Here is a 21,268-nt window from a genome sequence, read left to right as displayed (position 1 = left end):
GTACGTAGAATATGGCAAAAAAAGTATTATCAGAAGTCATGGTTTGTACATATAACAGATGTTTTGTACTTTCTACAAAATACATCCACATTTAGAGTTAATAGCACATCAAATAAACCCTTAAACAAGATAAATACTCAATCTAACAAAAATAACTTAATTAAGGGTGTGATCCTTTTAAAATTAAAAAAAAAAATTATTTTGATAAAATAAATTTATTAAAGTGGTACTTATTTTGATCTTCATCTACCTATTTTACATTAAATATATATTTCCCAAATGAGAAATTAATTTTATTTTTATGTCAAATAAACATTAAATAAGATGTGACAATATATATAAAAATCAAAAACTCAAAACAAATAAAATTATTATGACTCGCAATAAGATAAGATACAATTATCTCATATCACTAAACCTCTATAAAAGATTTCAAAAAGTTGAAAACTCATACTCATTTACTGTCTCATTCTAAATAAAACCATTGTTACTCTCTATTTATGTTATATTCTCTCAGATATTCTACAATATTCACAATTGAATTTTGTCAATCAGTCTTAAAATTCTCTCTCATAACATTTTTCTCTAAAATCATCTGTTTGTCTGTCTCCATTCGTAGATTACAAATTGATAATTGTTTTCTTCTGAGTAAAATTTTTCTTTGTACATGGCTACCAACAAGTTTGCAACCATGTTGCATAGAAATACCAACAAAATCACAGTGGTTCTTGTCTATGCCATCCTTGAATGGATTCTCATCATCCTCCTTCTTCTAAATTCCCTCTTTTCTTATCTGATAATGAAGTTTGTGGATTACTTTGGTCTTAAAAGGCCCTGCATATGGTGCACAAGGATTGATCACATCATAGAGCCTGAAAATAACCAGTGTTCTTGCTGGGATCTTGTGTGTGAAGCTCATGCTTTTGAGATTTCCAAGCTGGGTTTCTGCTTGAACCACAGAAAACTAGCTGAAGCACAAAATATGTGTGAGAATTGTTCATCTTCGTGTCAGCCAGAGTTTGTGAACTTGCCTCAGAGTTTTGGCCACTTTCCATGGATGCAGCAAAAGGGTATGACTCATGGTGCTGATGGTAATAACAAGGTACTTGAAAATGGGATGGAGCCTTTGAGGTGTTCTTGTTGTGGTGACAACTTTGTTAGCAAGTTTTACCTGATCAGAGATAAGCCCTCTTCGAGGGTTTTGGATTCTACCCAGAAAGAGAATTTGATTACTGAAAGTGAGGTTGAGGCAGAGGTTGATGAGGGCCATCATAACTCAGATTATGGCATAGATGATTTTGTGGTGCTTGAACCACTTGAAGAGGAACAGAACACTGTAGAGAAAAGGGGAAGCGACATTGTTTTTTATGCTGCGGAGGGCTCAGGTAGAGGAGGAAAGGAGGAAGATGATATGAGTATTTGTTTTGTGCAAGAAGATGTTATTTTGGATTTTGATTTAAATTCTAGTGCAGAATCTGAACCTGTTATTGAGAATTGTTACACTCCATTGCATACTGTGTCAGTGTCTTCAAGTCTAGAGTGCAGAAAGGCATTCAAGACCAATGGGATTGAGTTAACCCCAAGGAGGATTAGAGCTAAGAAATTAGAATCAATAGTAGAAGAAGAAAATTTGGAGCAAAACTGTCAAGAAGTGAAATTAGCTCCAACGATTGAAGACTCAAGAATGAATGGTAATGTTGATGCAAATATGAAAGGAAGAGATGAGGAGTTATCTTCAGTTGTACCAAAAGGTTTCAATCTCTTATTCATCAATCTCTTGTCTTATTTTTGTTCCATTTTCTTGGTTGAGCTTACAATGTTCCAATATTTTTCTCTTCTTTCAGTGTTTGAAGATGCAACACTAATGCGCGATGATGAATTAGGAGAAGAAGTCTCAACTCAAAATCAAGATTTTATTCTGAAATTCAATGAAGAAGTGCAAGAAATCTCATCTTGTAGCACAACTACTTTTACTGTCCAAGATGATAGTGGTAAGCCTTGTCTGTTTTTCTTCTTTCCCACAAGTCCATAACAAACAATTGTTTCATCTATAAGCTCTACCATTTTCCTTCATTTTCATTTGAAAATATATAATGAGGTTTCCTCAAGAATAATAAAGAATTTGTAGAATTTAACACAATGTCACTTGTTATGAATATGGCCAACTGTAAATAACCATTTTCATAATCTTTAGAGCTTAATGAGATGAAAGAAGGAACAGTTCCTGATACACCCACTTCTGTCTGCAGAGAATCTACATAAGCCACACAAGATGCTAATACTTCTTGAAAGAAAAGAATCGGAAACAGAAGTATCATTGGAAGTAAGTTCCATATGTGATACAGAATGTGGTGAGTTGACAATTGAGAAGTTGAAATCTGCACTGAAAGCTGAAAGGAAGGCCTTAAATAGTCTATATGATGAACTAGAAGAAGAGAGAAGTGCATCTGCTGTTGCGGCAAATCAAACAATGGCAATGATAAATAGGCTTCAGGAAGAGAAAGCAGCAATGCGGATGGAAGCTTTGCAGTATGAGAGAATGATGGAAGAACGATGTGAGTATGACCAGGAAGCTTTGCAGCTTTTGAATGAACTTCTGATAAAGAGGGAGAAAGAGAAAGTTGAGCTAGAAAAGGAGCTTGAAATATATCGAAAAAAGGTTCATGAATATGAGGTTAGAGAAACTATGATAGTACCAACAAGAGAAAGTAACATAAGAAGCATAACTTCTCCTCCTTGTAGCAATGCTAGAGATAGTGATCAACATGAACTACCTATTGATAAGAGTCGATACACAAGCCAAGAAAATGTTGTTTATAGCCATCAAGAAGAGTTCAGAAGCCAGAGCACTTACGAAGATGGCGTTATATATTTGGAGGAATCATTGGAAAACTTGGAGGAAGAGAGGTTATTGATTCTAGAACACCTGAATATGCTGCAAAAAAAGCTAGTTATCTTGAATTATGAAGAAGAGTATTTTGATGGTATTAAATCAGAACATATTTGTGAAGAGAATGCAAACGCATAACAACAAGACAATAATGGTTAAATAGGTCAGATAAATGGATTAGCAAATGGTAAGCACCGTGATGGAACAAAAGCCAAAAGGGTTCTCCCACTCTATGATGAAACAGGCACAGAAGCAGAAAAAAAGGGGTCATGAGCAATGGTTTAGATTTTACTTCCTTGCATAATAGTTCAGATGAAAAGATCCACTTATAGAAGAAAAACTTCAAAGTAGAATGAAGGTGGATCATGTTCAGGAGAGATTCCAAGCTTCCAAGCTCTGGAGGCAGATAAAGGATTTTTAAAGCACTGTATCATATTCTTGAGGAAAGGGGATAAGGATTTAGATCTTATCCAAGAAATTTTGCAGCATCTTCGTGATCATAGGAATGTGGAACTCAGAATCATGAACATTGGAGAAACTCCTGTGTAAGAACTCAATTAGTTATTCCAAACAGATAATTGGTGAGACAATACATTAGAGTATTATAGATTTATATTGTTTATAATTTAAGAGAGCATTTACTGATGATGTATTGAGGCCTTGCTAATCGTAGCTATAACATCTATGCTATGTTGGAAATGATGTAGAAACTGGAAATGAAGCATGCATACACAAGAACAACTTTTGTCCCTACATAGATATGGACAAATGAAAGTAACTGATGGAAAGAGAAGAATCATGGTATGGCCAAGTTGACACAATGGTCATGGAAAAAACTAACTTTTGTGGGAAATGTCCATCATTACCTTATGGAAAAAGGTTGATGATATGCATTATTATATGTTTCTATGGCAAGGTGAAACCACCCTGGCACTTGTATTTTATGAGTAAAGGCCAGGCTAGCAAAGCAGGAGAAATCCAACTAAGATTCTGGGGCAGAATCCAAGATGTTGTTCATTAGACAGACAGAATTAGGGACACTTTTTGTCAGGTTCTCTGTATCATCCTTTTGCATTATTTCATCGTAGAGCTTTGTTTGTTTTTAAGTGGGAAAGAGTGAGTCACTTCACTCACTTGTGGTGAAAGTGTTACTTGTGTAGCTTGTCGTAGAGATAAGTGTTAATGTCTAGTTTGTTAGAAATTCAAGTGTAAATTCAAGTTTTACGTTAGATAAAAATAAAAAAGTAGATTAGTGTATAAAGGTAAAACATCTATTAACCCATTGTGGGTTTTGAGTAGGAGTAATATTAATTTTTATATGATTGGACTCATAACCTTGTTTAGGAGTTCTTCTTTTAAAATTATTTATCGTGTCTAAAACAAATTAAAGGTGAAAAAATTTGTATTCTTACAAGAAAGATCAATAAATAGAATAAATTGTGAGTTTTGAGTAGAGAATGATATTAATACGTGATTGGACTCAAAATCTTATTTTGAAGTTCCTTTTTTTTAAATTATTTATCATGTCTAAAACAAATTAAAGGGGGGAAAATTGTATTCTTACCGGATTGACCAATAAACAAAGAATAAATTTCAAATGGAAAAGATAAGTAAATAAGAAACTAAAATTTTATAAATTAAAATTAACGTAGATAAAATTAAAATAAGAATTTAGAGAAATTATATAAAATAGTTATTATAATTAATTTATTATAAATATTATTTTACATTTTTTCTTTCTGATAAAGTTTATCCAAATATATTCCTTATAATATACTATGTCCATATAAAAGGCTATATGGATCATACGAACTAAAACAAGAGTTTAGAATTTATGTTATTACTTGTATTTTCAAATTTAAATTATATTTAATACATTATTTCTTATCATTAATAGGAAATCTAGAATATAATTTTAAATTTTTTATTGTTATCGATTATACTCTCCAAAACAAACAGAGTTGCACAATGTAAAGTACAATCCATAGATACAATGGTAATATTCAGTAATATAACATTGGAATCAACTTAGATTGTGCAATGTAAAAGTCCTTTTACAAAATTCTATATAGAATTAATTGTAACGTATTTTTTAATCACATATAGAGTCAAAAAATTTATTACATTTTTTTGTTTCTAAGAAGTAATAATTATTAAAGGATACTTAGAAAAAAATGGATGTAATGAAAAATATTATCATTTATAGTCTTGAATTTAACTTGACTCAAATTATATTTTATTTAAATATAGATAGAGATGATGCTTTGTGTGGTCTGCACTTAGAACATGTATCACGTAATAATATATTTAGATGTATAATTTTATATAGTTGAGTGTTCCAACAATGTTTTATTTAATATGTGTTACTATTCTAGGTGTTTTCTTTTATCTAACAGTAATGTACAAGTATAATAAACTTAAAAAAAATTCAACATTTTCCCTTATAAGTATTTATTAAATAAATACAATAATTGTTAATTAAAATTAGTTATAAAACTTATAAATATTAAAATAACAATCACTTTTATTATGACTAATGTAGTTTAATATTATATAGGTTTCATTTATGTGAGGACATTTGTTTCTAATGTTGAAACAAAGAGTTGATTACGAGAAAGGCCGGAAAAAAATACAGAAGCATAATTACTAAAACCAAAGTGAGAAATAAAATAAAAAATTGATCAGAAGTTTATTGAAAAATATATTGCATTTTCCTCTTCTCTTTCATGTCATCTATCACTATAATTTAAACAAAAAATTGCGACACATAATAGAAACCATTACTCAGAAAATAGATATAAGAAAAACTATTTAGTGTATAGTGATTGAAGATAAAGTTTATTTAATAATTTTAATTCCCAAAAATAAAAAAGTTACTAAATTACTCTCAACTATATTTATTACATGTGATAAGTACTATTAAAATAATGGAATTAAATATGTTTGACTCAGATTTTTTTTTAATATTTAAGTTGATTAAGCATAATATTTTTATTATATATTTTCAAAAACAAGATGAATAAATAAAATATATATATATTTATTAACAAAGTTAAATATATGTAAAAATATTGCATAAGAGGATTATTTTCTTCTAAAAATTGATTTAAAGAAAAGTAAAAAACTGTAATAAAATCACCTAAGAACAATGAGATATTTTGCCGTCATATTTCCACTAATCCCATCAATTTTTGTGCATGTAGCGAGAACAAAAATCCTTCGTTTAGGAATTGATTGAAAGTTGTTTTAACATCTAAAATATTTCATGAGATAATTGCTTATGCTTAAAAAGTGATTACTTAAGTTTTGTTATTGTTTTAGCCAAGTAAGAGAGAAAACAATACTTAAAAGGATGAAATCAGTAGTATACTTGTACATTGTGCCATTTATGTTTGTGTTGACATTTTCTCCTGAAAGCGACATGAGTGAACTAAATGATTCATAATGGATAAAATTAAGAATTCAGTATCCATATGATTTGATATACTAAAATGACTTGTGATTGTTATTTTGAGGATGTTATGAATCATGTAACCTAGAATTGACACTGATATTGAGGTTACAAGACCTAGCAACTCGTTTTGGTGAAGTAGAAAAGTCATCACGCGTTATTTGCACCTCTTTGGCCATCAGGAAAACTTCAGCACCCTCCTAGGTTACTTGAGCCAACAAAACCATTAAATGTTTTAACCTTAACTTTAGAGATAAATTTTAATGGCTCAAAGAAGTGGACTTTATTTTTAGTCGATACAAGACATCAACAATGATTTAAAAAAAAATAAAGATTTAAATAAGTTTATAAAAAGATAAATAAATCCACAATAATAAAGAACATAAAAATAAATAAAAGATTAAAGAATAAAATAAAAAAAGATAGAAATAAATAAGTTTATAAAAAGATTTAAAAAAATAAAAATAATAATAAAGAAAATATATGTTGATTTCATTGCTTTTTCAAAATAGGATTCATCATTACTTATATTTAAAGATTATTGTTCAATTAATTATTATCTTATACTTTCAAATTAATGAAAGTAAATTCTAAATTAATTTGTTGACATTCCCACCCTCAACCAAAGTACATTCTCAATTAAAAGCAAGAACTTTCTAGATTAATTATGGTAAATTTAACCAATAAATTCTCAATTAAATATGACTATGTCTAATCATGTTTTACCTAATTAACCAAAGTCAAAGTACATTCTTGATTAATTCAATTACATTCTCAATTAAATATTACTATGTCTAATCATATTTATTCTTTTACCTCTTATATCAAGTAAAAGGTTAATTAACCAAGATACATTCTTGATTAATTCTTATTAAAGTTTTTACCTCTAATCAAAGTACATTATCAATTATTGAAAAAAAAAACTCATTGAATCACACGAAAGTTTCTAACTTTAATCAAAGTAAATTTTCAACTAAAATTAAAAACTCTTGGACTCCTATGATTGATATGTTATGCAGATTTGACATTATGCTAAATTATTATAACTTAAAAATAATTTCTTTTACTTGATTAAGAAGCAAAAAATATAGATAAAAATAAATCATAACAAGAATCAAAACAACAAATAAATTTATTCATCTAACCTCAAAATCTAATTAAGAAATTACAGTAGAATCAACCTCAAAGGTTTAATACTCCATGGAATATAAAAATAACATGAAAAAAAAAGAGGATGGAGAACAAGAGGATGAAATTTGAACTACCACAGGATTTCTCTAAGCTCCCTAGTGTGTTTCCCTTTCATATAAGAATTAAACTGAGGTTTGTTTTGGAATCTTTTATTACACTAGTACAAAAATCACATACAACGTTGAATATTTTGGGCTTTTAACGGCGAATTCGCGAACGACGTCATATCACGAGAAGTTAAATTGACGTTGAATTTTATGAATATAGGACGTTAATTTAACTAATCTTTTATTGAGTTCACTAATCTTTTAATGTCTAACGCTAGTACATTCGACGTTTTATATCTTTTTACGTCGAATTACAATTATAAATAACGTTTAATAATTACATTTATTTACAAAAATGACACCGGTCATTTTTAACGTTGACTATTTAGTGGTTCTAAACGTGTGACATTATACATTATTTTTGCACTAGTGTTATTATTGTAAAATAAAAATAATAAAGAACATAAAGATAAACAAAATATTAAAGAACAAAATAAAAAATAAAAAATAAATTTATAAAAATATTTTAGAAAAATAAAAATAATGATAGAAAAAAATAGGTTGATATAGAATACATTATCCGTGTTCTTGTTTATGATCTAAACTTTAATTACATTTAAAACACTCTTCTTTGCAAGGTACTTTCATTTATCGTTAAACCAAGTTTAAGAAGTGAGTTTTTTTCCATTGAAAACTTTATGTGCACTCCAAGAAGGCAGAGAATTTTCAAAATATTAAAAAAGAACAAGAATATGAAACAAATGAAATTGTCGAAAGTCAATAATGGGTCAACGCGAACAAAAGCAACACGCCTCCCCTATAAATTATCAATTCGCGTTTTCGGAACCGTTTTCCTTCATTCATAGGAGAAAAGCTTCGTTCCATTGCGAAGCAGTTGATCATCTTTTTCAGTTCCCAAATTCGCATCTCTCACTTTTCGCTCCAAAAATTTCCTCTATCTTTGTTTCATGGGCTCATTTTGGATGCCTTAGAGCGCCATGACCAAACCCAACACGTTCTTTCACAATCTCATCAAGCCCTTCAAATTCAGTTCCAGTAAAGGTAAAGCTACAAAAAGAAATCTAATTCCTTTTCTTTTTCCTTCTTGAATAACTTTTTGAATCTCTTTTCCGATCATAATAAAATTGTACACTTTTTGTGCATGATTAGAGGAACATAGCGGAGACGATATACAAAACTTAGCTGCACAGGAGAATAAGGTCTTCTCTTACGAAACATTGGTCGCTGCTACAAACAAATTTAGCATTCTTAACAAGCTTGGTGAAGGGGGATTTGGACCCGTCTTTAAGGTAATTCAATTGTCAATCTTTATTGATTTTTCCTGTTTGAGTTCATTAAGATCGAATTATCTCAAGGAGAAAACTCAAGTATAAAAATACTATTTGGGTTGTTCTTCGATTAGAATCCAAGTTTAATTTCGCGATTTTTCGTGACCTTTTAACATAAATCTGTATGGTTTAAGTGGATTAAAGTACATGTTTGGTTCTGATTTGACAAAATGAAAGTATATGATATATATTTTTTACTCAATTTCCACACGAAACATAGAAGCTTCGTATGCTTGTTTCAGAGTAATGGACGAGCGTGTAGACACACAAAAGTGATGTTGCCTTTAAAATTTGAAAAGCATTTTTGTGAATTCCAACTCATAATTATGAGTTTCAATGCGAAAATGAAGAAGAGCAAGTTGTTGCTTTGAAAGAAAAAGGGAGAAATATGTCCTGTTTAGCTGAAATTGAGTTCAACAAGAAGTAACACGACTAAAATGATTTTTGGTTCGTCGTACAGAAAATATACAGAGACTTGCACAATTAGCTTTTGTTTGGTCGGATGAAAAAATTTGGACTGAGAAATATCCACATGAAATTTCTGAATTTCAGCTGATGTAAGGGTTATGTGGACTCTTTCCCAAATGGTATATAATAGATTGCTTTTCCCTGGTAAAAAAAAGTAGCCCTTTTGTTGTATACTTCTGCTGTGAACGTATGTTTAGATGGGTTAAAACGGATTTCCAAACTAAGGCTAAATGCTTCTGCAAAATGATTTTACTGGGGAAACACCTGTGTTAATTTTCTGTACCCAGAAAGCAGTAGAGATTGAAATTAGAATAATTTTGGAGAAAGTTCAACACGGAAGGTTTGCAACTAGTTTTTGATTTTACTTGGTATACAAAAAATGTTAGACTTATTCTGATGTTTGTGCAATTTTGAAGGGGAAATTGAGTGACGGGAGAGAGATTGCAGTCAAAAGGTTATCGCGTAGATCGAATCAAGGGAAGACGCAGTTCATCAACGAGGCCAAGTTGTTGGGTCGTGTGCAGCACCGAAATGTGGTGAATCTGATCGGTTACTGCACCCATGCCTCCGAGAAGCTTCTTGTTTATGAGTATGTCCCTCACAAGAGCCTTGACAAGTTTCTCTTCAGTGAGTCTTTCTCTCCAAACCACCCTCTTAATTACATCAATTATTTTCTTATACAGAAGAACTTCTGGTAAGAAAAATTTACCTTCAACAGTTTTCTTCTGGTTTTGGGAAGACAAAGAAAAACTGAAGAATGACAGAGTAATAAAATTTGTATGTCTCTTTTTAAAAATAGTTTAATTAGTTAACATGATAGGTTTTCCCTTCAGTTGACGTTTCGTGGTGTCCTGAGAAACTTGTTCTGTTTCAATACTTTTTTTTTGTTGCTTCCATTGGCTAGATTAAGTTTTTGTAATCAGCCAAACCTATGGGTCCCAAAACATCATTTTTTTTCATCCCTTCTCGTATAAAGTATTTATTGTCGTGAGCATGTGGACACTGGAAAGGGACAGGACTAAATCATCTTGACCTTCACAAGCATTAAATTATTAATTTATTTGACAAACATGTAACGTTCTAATAAATTAAATAGGCGCACAACTTGCAACTGGAAAGTTTCCAGATTGTAGCACACCTCCACCTTCGAAGAAGAGTCAAAGAAACTTCCCCACGACGGAATTCATTTTTATTTTACCAGGACAAAAAATATTTTACCCAATTAAAAATTAGACGATTCATCAAGTGTTTTTTTTATGCAGAAACGGGGAAGAAAGAAGAGCTAAACTGGAAACGTAGATTTGACATCATCAATGGGGTGGGAAGGGGTCTGCTTTATCTTCACGAAGACTCTCACAACTGCATAATCCATCGCGACATAAAGGCCAGTAACATCTTACTTGATGAAAAATGGGGTCCTAAGATAGCAGACTTTGGTCTCGCCAGACTCTTCCCCGAAGACCAAACCCACGTCAACACCCGTGTGGCTGGAACCAAGTGAGTTTGCATCACTGTTCTTCCTTAATGAACTTTTCTACCTCCCAAAAGTCTAAACTCTAAAGTCAATATCGTACTATTCAAAACTCAATCAATGAAGGAAACTTGAAAATCATTTATTAGTGTGGCCCTTTAAGGGTACAATAATAATGATGATGATGATGATGAAAAAATAACTTAGGAAATATGATTTGATATGCAGCGGGTATTTGGCACCAGAATATTTAATGTATGGCCATTTATCTGTGAAGGCAGACGTATTCAGCTATGGAGTTTTGTTGTTGGAATTGGTCACTGGCCGGAGAAATTCGTCGTTTGATGCCAACTCCAGTGCGCAGAATCTCCTCGACTGGGTAATAAGTTTTTTTTTTATTATTATTATCTCCTGCCTCTTAGTTTCTTCGTTTTACACTAACTATCTTAAAAATCATATCTATAATGAATCTTGATTAATTTTTAACCAAAAAAAATATTTATGGACATCTTAACAAATATTACTGTTGTAAGATTCTTAACATCTTAAAATTATTTGTATTTACAATTTGGCTATAATTTACGAGTTAAAAAAAAAAAAAAAGAAAGCGTAGAAACAATGAAGATTGTACCCTTAAAATACCGTATGAGCAATAATCTACATATTATTTGATTTTATCTACATTTATTACAGATTTATTTTTTTCTTTTTATCTTTTTATCACATCATATAATTTGTAAATTTGTCATTTTTCTCTCTCTCTAATTATATATATTAAATGTTAATGCATCTTTTTAGTGGAATACGAAAATACATACTTGTCAATAGTTTTTCTTAGGTTTAATAGGTTCGGAGGTCCCTATATTTGTGGGTTCGTTTTAATTGGGTCCTCCAATTTTGAAAGTGATCAATTTGGTCCCTAATTTAACAAAATTGAGTCAATAATACCCTTTCCGTTAAATGCAATGGACGGCATTAACGTTTTTAACATGTGGTATGTTGAAGCATCCTTCAAATAAAACTGTGCAACCTGCAAATAAAAGGATGCCTCAACATGCTACATGTTTAAAAAGTTAACGCCGTCCATTACATTTAACGGAAAGGGTATTATTGACTCAATTTTGTTAAATTAGGGACCAAATTGATCACTTTCAAAATTGGAGAACCCAATTGAAACGAACCCACAAATATAAGGACCTCCGAACCTATTAAACCTTTTTCTTATTATAATTAGAACTGTCAAAAGTTTGACTTGATCCAACAAATTAAAATATGAAATGAGTCATGTCAAACTAGTCTAATTTTCACGTGGATTACCTTGTTTTTTTCCTATGTTATTTTATATTGTTCTAAAATATGAAATGAGTCATGTCAAACCTAGTCTTATATGTCAAACTTCTTGCACCTTCATATATTTCTTCCAGTACTCCCATAAATTCTTATATTTGGACGATTCAATTTAAAATGTATATTTTGTATTCCAGAAAGAACAAACTTAAATATAAAAATGATATTTTAGATTAAACAATCTTAAATATATTTGTATTCCAAATGGTATGAAATTTAAAATATTTTTTATTTATATTTTACATTGTATATTCTCATCATATATGATGAAAATATGAAGGTGTAGAAGGAAATGACATGTTTTACAAAAGTTAAAAACAAAGTGGCTGAAAAGGTTGTTGGGTCTATATTTTACCAAACCATAAGACACGAGGTTACATATTTCAGAGTATGGCTAATCCATATTAGGTTGTTTAAATTGCATCATGACACTAGCATGTTGGTCATTTCTTGTTATAAGGTCGAAAAATTATACTTTGCTATTCATATTTTCTACTACTTCCACTTTACAATCCCTTTTAATAATAAAATATTATTTAATAAATAAAAATAAATATGACAAAATATTGAAATAAAATCATAATAAACCATTTTTTATAGCTGTAAGATAAAGTATTTCCAGTAATAAATAAAATGCAGATAATTGGATCTCCTAGAAACCTAAATAAAAGGAGAAAATTTGCCAACCTTATTCTGTTGATCCTTTGATATTACAGGCATACTGGCTATACAAGAAGGGGAGGGCTTTGGAAATGGTGGACCCTGCATTGGGGTCTTCAGTGATAACTGAAGAAGTAGAAATGTGCATTAAACTGGGTCTGTTGTGCACTCAAGGTGATCCAAACCTTCGTCCAACCATGGGACGTGTGGTGGTGATGCTGTCAAAGAAACCGAACCACATGGAAGAACCAACAAGACCAGGAATGGCTGGTTCCAGATTCAGAAGAGTGTCTCACAGACCCTCTGCAATGTTTTCTTCTGGGGTTGATGATGACTCTCATTCACACACTGACACTGGTGATTCAAGCAACTATGCCACTAATAATAATACTACTTCTGTAACATCAACAACACCAAGCTCCAGTGCAACTGCAGAAGTAGACCCCCGAGGGAAACGACCGATGCAAGGTTAGCCACATGCTAATCAGTTTTTTCAATTTTCGTATCATTAATTTTGTGATGTAAGTAAATATTATCATGTAAATAATGTCACCAGGAGTCGTAGGGTAATTTTTTTCCACTGCCACTGGAGTAGGTCCCTTTTATCCCCTTTTCATCACTGTATATAAAACCCTTTTCAAAAAAAAATTTAAGACCATTTTCTAATGCTAATGATCTCTTCTTAAAATATTTTTAATTAATTAATCAAATATTAATTAAGTAAATGAGAAACAATTAGAAATGACTTTGAAAGAATAATATAAATGTTAATCAATTCAATGTCACTAATTAAATTAATTAATTTTTAAAAAATATTTATTAGTTTGAAGATATTTTACGTACAGGTATAGAAATGACTATATATGATGTAAAAGAGTAAAAAGACTTGTAATGAGAAATATTTATTGGTTAGGAATTAAACTATGATTTTAATGTAAGTTTTATAATTTTAAAAAAAATCATATTAATATAATCTATATTAAAGTAACATTTTTATTTTTACATAATACTATTTTTTCGCTTATAATGTCTGAGCTAGAGTTAAAAGTTAAAGTTAAAAGTGTATATATGGATCATTTAGCCTTGTAAATTTTAGTATATTATTATAAATAAGATGTTAAATTTCCATAAATAGTTTCAAGGGAAGGAATAATAAATATAAAAATGTTAATTTTCATTAATCTTAAAAGTTTAAAAGAAAGAAAAACAAATTATCAGATGAACCTTAATTTTTTATGTGCAAGCTCTTATTTTAAGGTTATAAAAAATAAAGTGTCAAGTTATTTTCAAAATCAAATTGATTATTGATCGAGTCAGCATATTGATTAAGATTTAATACTCGATTAAAGTTTATACAAATCAATAATAATAAATATAATATCATACTTTTCTACCACTTTCTTTTTACAGAGAAACCTCAACCATAAGCTTATTACATCTTCCATTTTCAATATTTATGAGTTGGAGTTATCTCTCCACAAATTCTTTTCAAAATGAGGTGGCTTTGCGAGAATATCTCTCCACAACTTTAATTTTTTTTTTAATTTACAGACTCAATCGTTTTCTTTTGTAATATTAAAATATTGAAAGTTATATATAATGTTAATTAATATGTACCATGTTCCTTTTTTTTATGATAATAATAAAATTATTTCATTATTTATAATTATGTTATAAAATTAAAATAATTTTTATAACTTTATTATAATAGTTTTTATTTATTTTCGTTAGTAGTTTTATCATTAAAATAATAATTAAGTTTTATAAAAATTATCAGATGAAAACAATAATTAAATTAAATTTTATAGAAACAATTACTTAAAAGATAAAATTAATAAAATAATTATATTAATTAAAAATATTTAAAAGATAAATTTAAAAAAAATATGAAAAAACAAATTCATATCTCTTATAAAAAAAGTTACTTCTTATTTTAACTAAAATTTGTTTGGTAAAAATGACTATTTCCACGACATTCTTCTTCTATCGAAAATAATCGCAACAATATCTGAGAAATCAGAAGTTGATGGAGACAGTATCACTAGAGTAGACTCTAGAACCAACACAAAAATGGGGAGCATAACCACCACGACCACCATTGTGGCCGCCGCCACCGCCACCGCCACCACCCCCCCGCCTTCCCTACTACCGAAACCAAAACCACGTTTTCTCACTCCTTCCAATTTCAAATTCCAACCCTTCCCTCTATCCATTTCCTTAAAACACCACACCCAACTCCCCATCCCCAAATCCATCCCCTCTGCCGCCGGCGCCGCCGTCTCCCCCCTCAACCTCAAGTCCCGCCTACGCAATGGCGAAACCCTTTACGGTCTCTTCCTCCTCTCCTTCTCCCCCACCCTCGCCGAGATCGCCTCCCTCGCCGGCTACGACTTCGTTGTCGTCGACATGGAACACGGCCCCGGCGGCATCCGCGACGCTCTCCCTTGCCTCCACGCGCTCGCTGCCGCTGACACCGCTGCCATCATCCGCGTCCCGGAGTCCACCGCGGCGTGGGCCAAGAAAGCCCTCGACCTCGGTCCACAGGGCATAATGTTCCCCATGATCGACACCGCCCAATTGGCCCACCAAGCTGTCTCCTTTTGCCGCTTCCCCCCCGCCGGTTGCCGCGGCGCCGCCCATCCCATCGTCCGAGCCTCGAAATACGGTTTCGACGATGGGTACATCGGTAATTACCTGGACGAACTTCTGATCATGTGCCAGGTGGAGTCCAAGGAGGGAGTGGCGAACGCAGGCGAGATCGCGGCCGTTGACGGCGTGGACTGCGTGCAAATGGGGCCGTTGGATCTGAGCGCTAGTTTGGGGTACTTGTGGGACCCGGGGAACAAGAGGGTGAGGGAGGCGTTGAGGGAGGCCGAGAGAAAGGTGTTGGAGAGCCGAAAGGACGACGTCGAGAGCGGAGCTTATCTTGCGGGCTTCGCCACGGCGTTTGACGGGGCGAGGGATATGAGGTCACGTGGGTATCACATTGTGAGTGGCGCCGTGGATATCGGGTTGTTTCGCAGCGCCGCGGCGGAGGATGTGATTGCTTTCAAGACGAGTGTATCGGAGAGTGAGGAGGAAGAGGAGAAAGATGTTGATGAGAAGTACTGGAGTGAATGAATGACAGAACAAGAGATCTTTCCATTTTTTGTAAATTTAGTTCACGTACTATGTGTTTTTGACCTTTCAAAGGAAAAGGACTCGTTGATTTCATGTTTTTCATTGTTTTTTCAAATGAAGAGTTTTGGTATTTTGGCTTCTTCATTCTTGTGTGGCTTGATTTGGTTCATTTGCACTGGTTGTCATCTTTAATGCCACAACGAAAATATGCATCGTGTGTCACTCTAGAACTGTGGTTTTGTGCTTTTGGTTGTTTAACTGAATGTGTCAGCAATTTTACTAATCACAATTGGAATGTAACTGCATTTGAAACCGTGGCTCTACCGATTGAAAGTAATTACTGATGTGCAGATATATGTACGAGAGGTTTCAGATGCTGGTTTAGATTTCAGCATAAGAATGGAATTCTGTTTTTGGAGTTGTGTGTTTTCATTTGGGTTTACTCTGTGTCTTGTTGACAAGACATGTTTAATTTGGTTGTTTATGGTGCTTTGCCTTCTACTTTTGATGTAAATACATGTTTTGTGTTGAAATTGTATGATCTATTGTGTGTCCTTGTACCTGTAAGACACTACTAAGGTTTTATTGTGGGTGTGCAACTGCTGTATCATGTTTTGGATGTCTTTGCAATCACACCACTGCAATCACACCACTGCAACCACAGTTTAAGACCTTTTAAAGGCTAATTTTTGAATGATTGATGATCTTCATCAATGGGGTGTGTAGGATAATGCATGAGGTAGTGAAGGTTAGCAGTAGTAGCCTTTTTGAGATGAAGAAAAAAGTAATATTGATACTTAGTTGTTAGCCCTACTGCAAATATGTATTTTGAACTTTACTTTCTTTTGAGAAGTGGTGCAATTTCAGAAAGATTGTATCTTCACTTTCTATAAATATTTGTAGAGTGTTTTAAATTGCTTTATATTATCTATGTAATGATTTGATCAAGTCTATCTATATTAATCGGGTAGTTACAAAGGATATAATAAATATTTTTCAAATGTGTATATATATATATTAGCTATTGAATTAAGTAATTAGCAACTCATTAGTGATCATGTTAGGATTCATAATACGATAAGAATAGAGTTCATTTTAATACATTTTCCCTCTAACACTTGTGAGCTCAAAGGTTTTTTAGGGGCCAGCAACTCTTGCCGTCTTTGCAGCAGTGACTTATCAATCTCACCAAATAACATTACAACAAGAAAGAAAAATAATGGAAAAAAGAAATAAAATACTAAAAAGGATATTACTCAACTTTTGAAATTAATGGTTCAAAGTTTATTAGTTCATTACTGAATTAAGACTTTTTTTTTCTCTCACCGAACACATAAACCTATGAATTATTCTGAATACATGGCGTTTAATCATCGTGTAAATCTACCAGAATATAATATTAGGATTGAATATAATAATAAAATATATAATATTAACATATCACAAAAATATACGATTCAAAATTTAAATGAGTTGAAATTTTATATTAAATGAAAATCAATAAAATAAATTGTATATAATATATTGTCTTATATTATTTTCTTTTTATGGGTTTATAATTTTTTAATAAAATGATTTTTTCTAAAAAAATTTAATATGAAAAGAATCATAAATGTGTGTTGTATATTGATAATAAAAAGTTAAATAATAGTAACTTATATGAGTTTTATATAACAGGTCCTACATTTTATAAATTAATTAACTTAAAATTCATTTTTCGATATTTAATTTAATTTTAAAAAACAAAAATATAATTATAAGTGTTGAGAAAAAGGGTTTTGGAAAAAGATGGTCGCACATTGTCCCATAAAATGAAAGTTGGATAAGTTGTGGGTTGTATTGTATGACATTGTCCTATGATCAATAAAGGAAGTTGACTTGTTAGATTATTTGGATCCAACTAATTATCTTCCTTATAATGTTATGACGCCAAGACTTATGGCTTTTTTTCACCAAATACCTTCCTTCTTTCCCTCCATAATAAACTTTTATTTTCTATCACTCCTATGAAATACCTCTTAATTATCTCCAAAACAAAAAATAATTTGGACTTAATTTTCTAATCTCAACCGATTATACTTCCCACCACCATCCAATTCAATTTTGTTTCAACAACTCTACCTGTAAAAATCCTACACTCTTCTCTCTCCCTAACTTAAATTTTCAAGTTACATCAAAATTATTCTACTTATTTTTAATCAACTTATTTGGCCACTACTATTAAATCTTTTCATTCGTAGATATTTATTCTCACTAAGTATAATTTGAAATGTTTTAAACTAAAATTATGTCATTTTAAGATGACTCTATCTTCAAAATACCAAAATTTTATGTAAAATTTTTACGGTAATAATAGTTAAAGAGAGAGAAAAATAAAGAGTTAATAGAGATACAAAAATTATAAAACTAAATTACTATATTTTGAAGAGAGATAAGACTAGTAAGCATTCACACACACAAAACCAAAAGGCAAAATAAACAACAAAAACGACAGAGACTATTCGTTTTCAACTGTGACAGATTATAACTTATTAGCGAAACCGTTCACCAGCGCCAAAGCATTGCTTGTGAACTTCTTCACTCTGGTTACTCGATCGCATACGCTCCTCTTCACGGGACCTTCTTCTACGCCCTCGAACCCGTCCGTGCACGTTTCCTCGTCCGTCAGCGCCGCGCTCATCCACGTCAGCACGTTGCTCACCCCGAACCGGACCGAACCGGAGTCCTCGTTCGGTCTCAGTCGCCGCATCTGCTTCAACGAGCCGCGGATCTCGTCCACAGCGTCCTCCAGGTTAGCGAAGCAGTCGTTCACGGCGGCGCCGGCACCTGCGCCGGAATCCTCATCGACCACCGTAGCGGTCTGGTGCGAGAGATAGGCCGCCGCGCCGTGCGCCTTAGCAAGCGCCACGGCCACGGCCACCCGCGCGAGGCCGCCGGGGCTACGTTGCACCGCGGCGGCGTAGCGAGAGAGCGAGGAGAAGCATAGGTCAGGGTACAACGTTGCGTTGCAGCTTTCGCGAATGAAGTCGGTGTCACCGGAAGCGTCACCGGAAGTGAAACCGGAAGCGTGGCCGGCGGTGACAGTTAGGACGAGACGAGAGAGTGTGGACGCAAATAATAACAGAGAAAGGAGGAAATGACGTGTCATTTTGGGGGGAACTTGTTGAGTTGTGTTATGTGTTGAGAATGGAACTGGAATATGTATGCACGAATGAATGCGTGTAAGAGGGTTTATGTAGGAGTTGGATTTAAAAAAAAAAAATAGTTTAGATATTGTTGAGTTCGATATTCATGTTTCCGACTGAAATAAAATTCTTCAATTATTTTAATTTAAATATCAATTATGTCAGCGCGCTTACAACATTATAAATCTTGAAGTAATATTTACTAGTATTATGGTAATAGGGAAAATGTTTAAACAATATTTTAATTGAAGTACTAATGTATTGTTAATCAAAATTTTAGCTTAATACTTTTATATTTAATTACTTTTTCTTTGAAAGAAAGTACTTGCATACCTTATAAGTAAAAATCTAGGTATAAATATATTAAAGAAATAGAACTATTATGATAAATATTACAATACTTGATGAGATCTAATCCAATATAATAGCTAAATATATTTATTGAAGTAAAAAGCGAAATAGAATTTGTATATAAGGAAATAAAATATCTTGATTTGTTTTGAGTTTAATGTAGGAATTTTAACAGGTTGAGAAAGTGACTAACAACTTATTGATGCTGTTTAATTGTTCATACTTGGGTTGTTTTTGATAAATAAAGTTAGAAAATGACTTAATCATAAAATAACTTAATGTTTAATTTTTAACTAATTTGGTAATCTTTCTCTTATAAAGTGGAGTGAGTTAAAAACTTAGATAAGATTGTTTAGACTGAAGAAAAGTTAGTAGATTTGAGTGAAAAAGTTGTCAAAAATATGATTGATGCGACTGAAATAAAATTAAAAATAATTATATTATTCAATGAATTAATAATATGTCCTTTATTATATTTTATTGAGAATGAATAGAAATTAAATTTGAATAATGAATAGTTATCAAGTGATTAGTTTATGTTAAGAAAATATTTAAATAAATTTATTTAATTAATTTTATATACTTAATTTAATTTTTGAATGAGTACGAATTAAAATTAAAAAATTATCATTTTGTTAATAACATTTCACAAAATTTGCATGAATTTAAAAGTAATTAAATTTTTAAAACAATTTTATACTTCTATATAAGTTTAATTTATTTTATTAATATTATTTTACGAGAAAATAAAATCAAAATCATTTATATGAAATAGATATTTAATTAACTTGTTTTAATTTTTATCTGTCACATACTTTTATCATATTTAATTTTCATCTTAATTTATATATATATATATATATATGTGTGTGTGTGTGTGTAATTTTTAAAATTCAAAGTAAATGTAAATTACATTAAAATATTTTTAAATGTGTTACATTTATGATGAAATTCATTAAAAACCTTTATTAATAATGTAAAAAAGCGGCCATAATCTATTATGTGCATAATGGATTAATGTTTCATGACATAACCATTCTCTTCACATTATTAATAAATGCAAATAATTAATTTCGATCACTATAATTATATTAAATTCTTCTCATTCTGTTTCGATATAAATATTTATTACACCAATTTGTTATTTTCATTTCATAAGTGTGACAATTTTGAAATTCACCTGTGCAATCCAATTTTTCACTTCTTCTGTCTCACTTAAATAATATTAATTTATGTACAAGACTTTGTATAACTCCTTTATTAATATTTTTCTCATTTTGCATATTAAAGCACTTAGATTTTAGAGTTTTAAAATTTTTCTCTAGTTTCTCTTCACTTTACAAACTTGAATTAGTTCTCTTTTCCGTTTTTCTTCACATTTCAACATTCAATAAACTTTTATGCATTTTTAATTTTCTCTGAGTGTGTGTGTTTTTTTTATATATTTGGTTTTGTCTTATTCAGTAATTGTAATTAAAATTCCCTATACAAAACTAATAATAAATAATAGGCTTAATACCCTATTTTGTCCCCAGTTTTGCTCGAAAATATTAAATTAGTCCATCCTTTAAAAAATGCGTCAATTATGTCCTCATTTAATAAAATTCGCTCGAAAATTAACGTCGTTTGTACGAATTTAGCGAAAAGGATTTCATTGATGCAAATTTTATTAAATGAGGACGTAATTGACGCATTTTGTAAAGGATAGACTAATTTGACATTTTCGAGCGAAACTAGG

The 21,268-nt window shown here is 31.3% G+C and overlaps 4 protein-coding genes across 5 annotated transcripts; 3 read left to right on the top strand and 1 right to left on the bottom strand.

The window, feature by feature from the left end:
* The first annotated feature begins 452 nt into the window (after nucleotides 1-452).
* On the top strand, nucleotides 453-4,209 carry LOC124848055 (myosin-binding protein 2-like). The gene is made up of 2 exons (XM_088110991.1): nucleotides 453-1,991; nucleotides 2,250-4,209. The coding sequence occupies exons 1-2, from the start codon at nucleotides 668-670 to the stop codon at nucleotides 3,026-3,028; spliced, it is 2,103 nt and encodes a 700-aa protein (XP_087967117.1). The 5' UTR covers nucleotides 453-667; the 3' UTR covers nucleotides 3,029-4,209.
* Nucleotides 4,210-8,420: 4,211 nt separating this feature from the next.
* Nucleotides 8,421-16,467, top strand: LOC124848053 (cysteine-rich receptor-like protein kinase 43). Of its 2 annotated transcripts, XM_088110992.1 has the most exons (7): nucleotides 8,421-8,641; nucleotides 8,750-8,889; nucleotides 9,813-10,023; nucleotides 10,659-10,893; nucleotides 11,096-11,246; nucleotides 12,931-13,342; nucleotides 16,346-16,467. In XM_088110992.1, exons 1-7 carry the CDS (start codon nucleotides 8,578-8,580, stop codon nucleotides 16,450-16,452), a joined length of 1,320 nt encoding a protein of 439 aa, XP_087967118.1. In that variant the 5' UTR covers nucleotides 8,421-8,577; the 3' UTR covers nucleotides 16,453-16,467. The 2 variants fall into 2 exon arrangements, with proteins under 2 accessions (XP_087967118.1, XP_047181617.1); XM_047325661.2 differs by lacking the exon at nucleotides 16,346-16,467 and having other exon boundaries at nucleotides 12,931-13,454.
* LOC124848060 (Phosphoenolpyruvate carboxylase family protein) lies at nucleotides 14,872-16,138 on the top strand. The gene has a single exon (XM_047325669.2). The coding sequence runs from the start codon at nucleotides 14,945-14,947 to the stop codon at nucleotides 15,992-15,994; it is 1,050 nt and encodes a 349-aa protein (XP_047181625.1). The 5' UTR covers nucleotides 14,872-14,944; the 3' UTR covers nucleotides 15,995-16,138.
* Nucleotides 16,468-18,380: 1,913 nt separating the features above from the next.
* LOC124848054 (pectinesterase inhibitor 7) lies at nucleotides 18,381-19,283 on the bottom strand. Its single transcript, XM_047325662.2, has one exon. It carries the CDS (start codon nucleotides 19,140-19,142, stop codon nucleotides 18,516-18,518), a length of 627 nt encoding a protein of 208 aa, XP_047181618.1. The 5' UTR covers nucleotides 19,143-19,283; the 3' UTR covers nucleotides 18,381-18,515.
* Between the last annotated feature and the right edge of the window lie 1,985 nt (nucleotides 19,284-21,268).

This window comes from Vigna umbellata, chromosome 3 (assembly GCF_029865625.1).
Source record: "Vigna umbellata cultivar VRB3 chromosome 3, Vumbellata_1.0, whole genome shotgun sequence".
NCBI lineage: Eukaryota > Viridiplantae > Streptophyta > Magnoliopsida > Fabales > Fabaceae > Vigna > Vigna umbellata.
The sequence above is the reverse complement of the archived record's forward strand: the minus strand, read 5'-3'. Positions and strand labels throughout refer to the sequence as shown.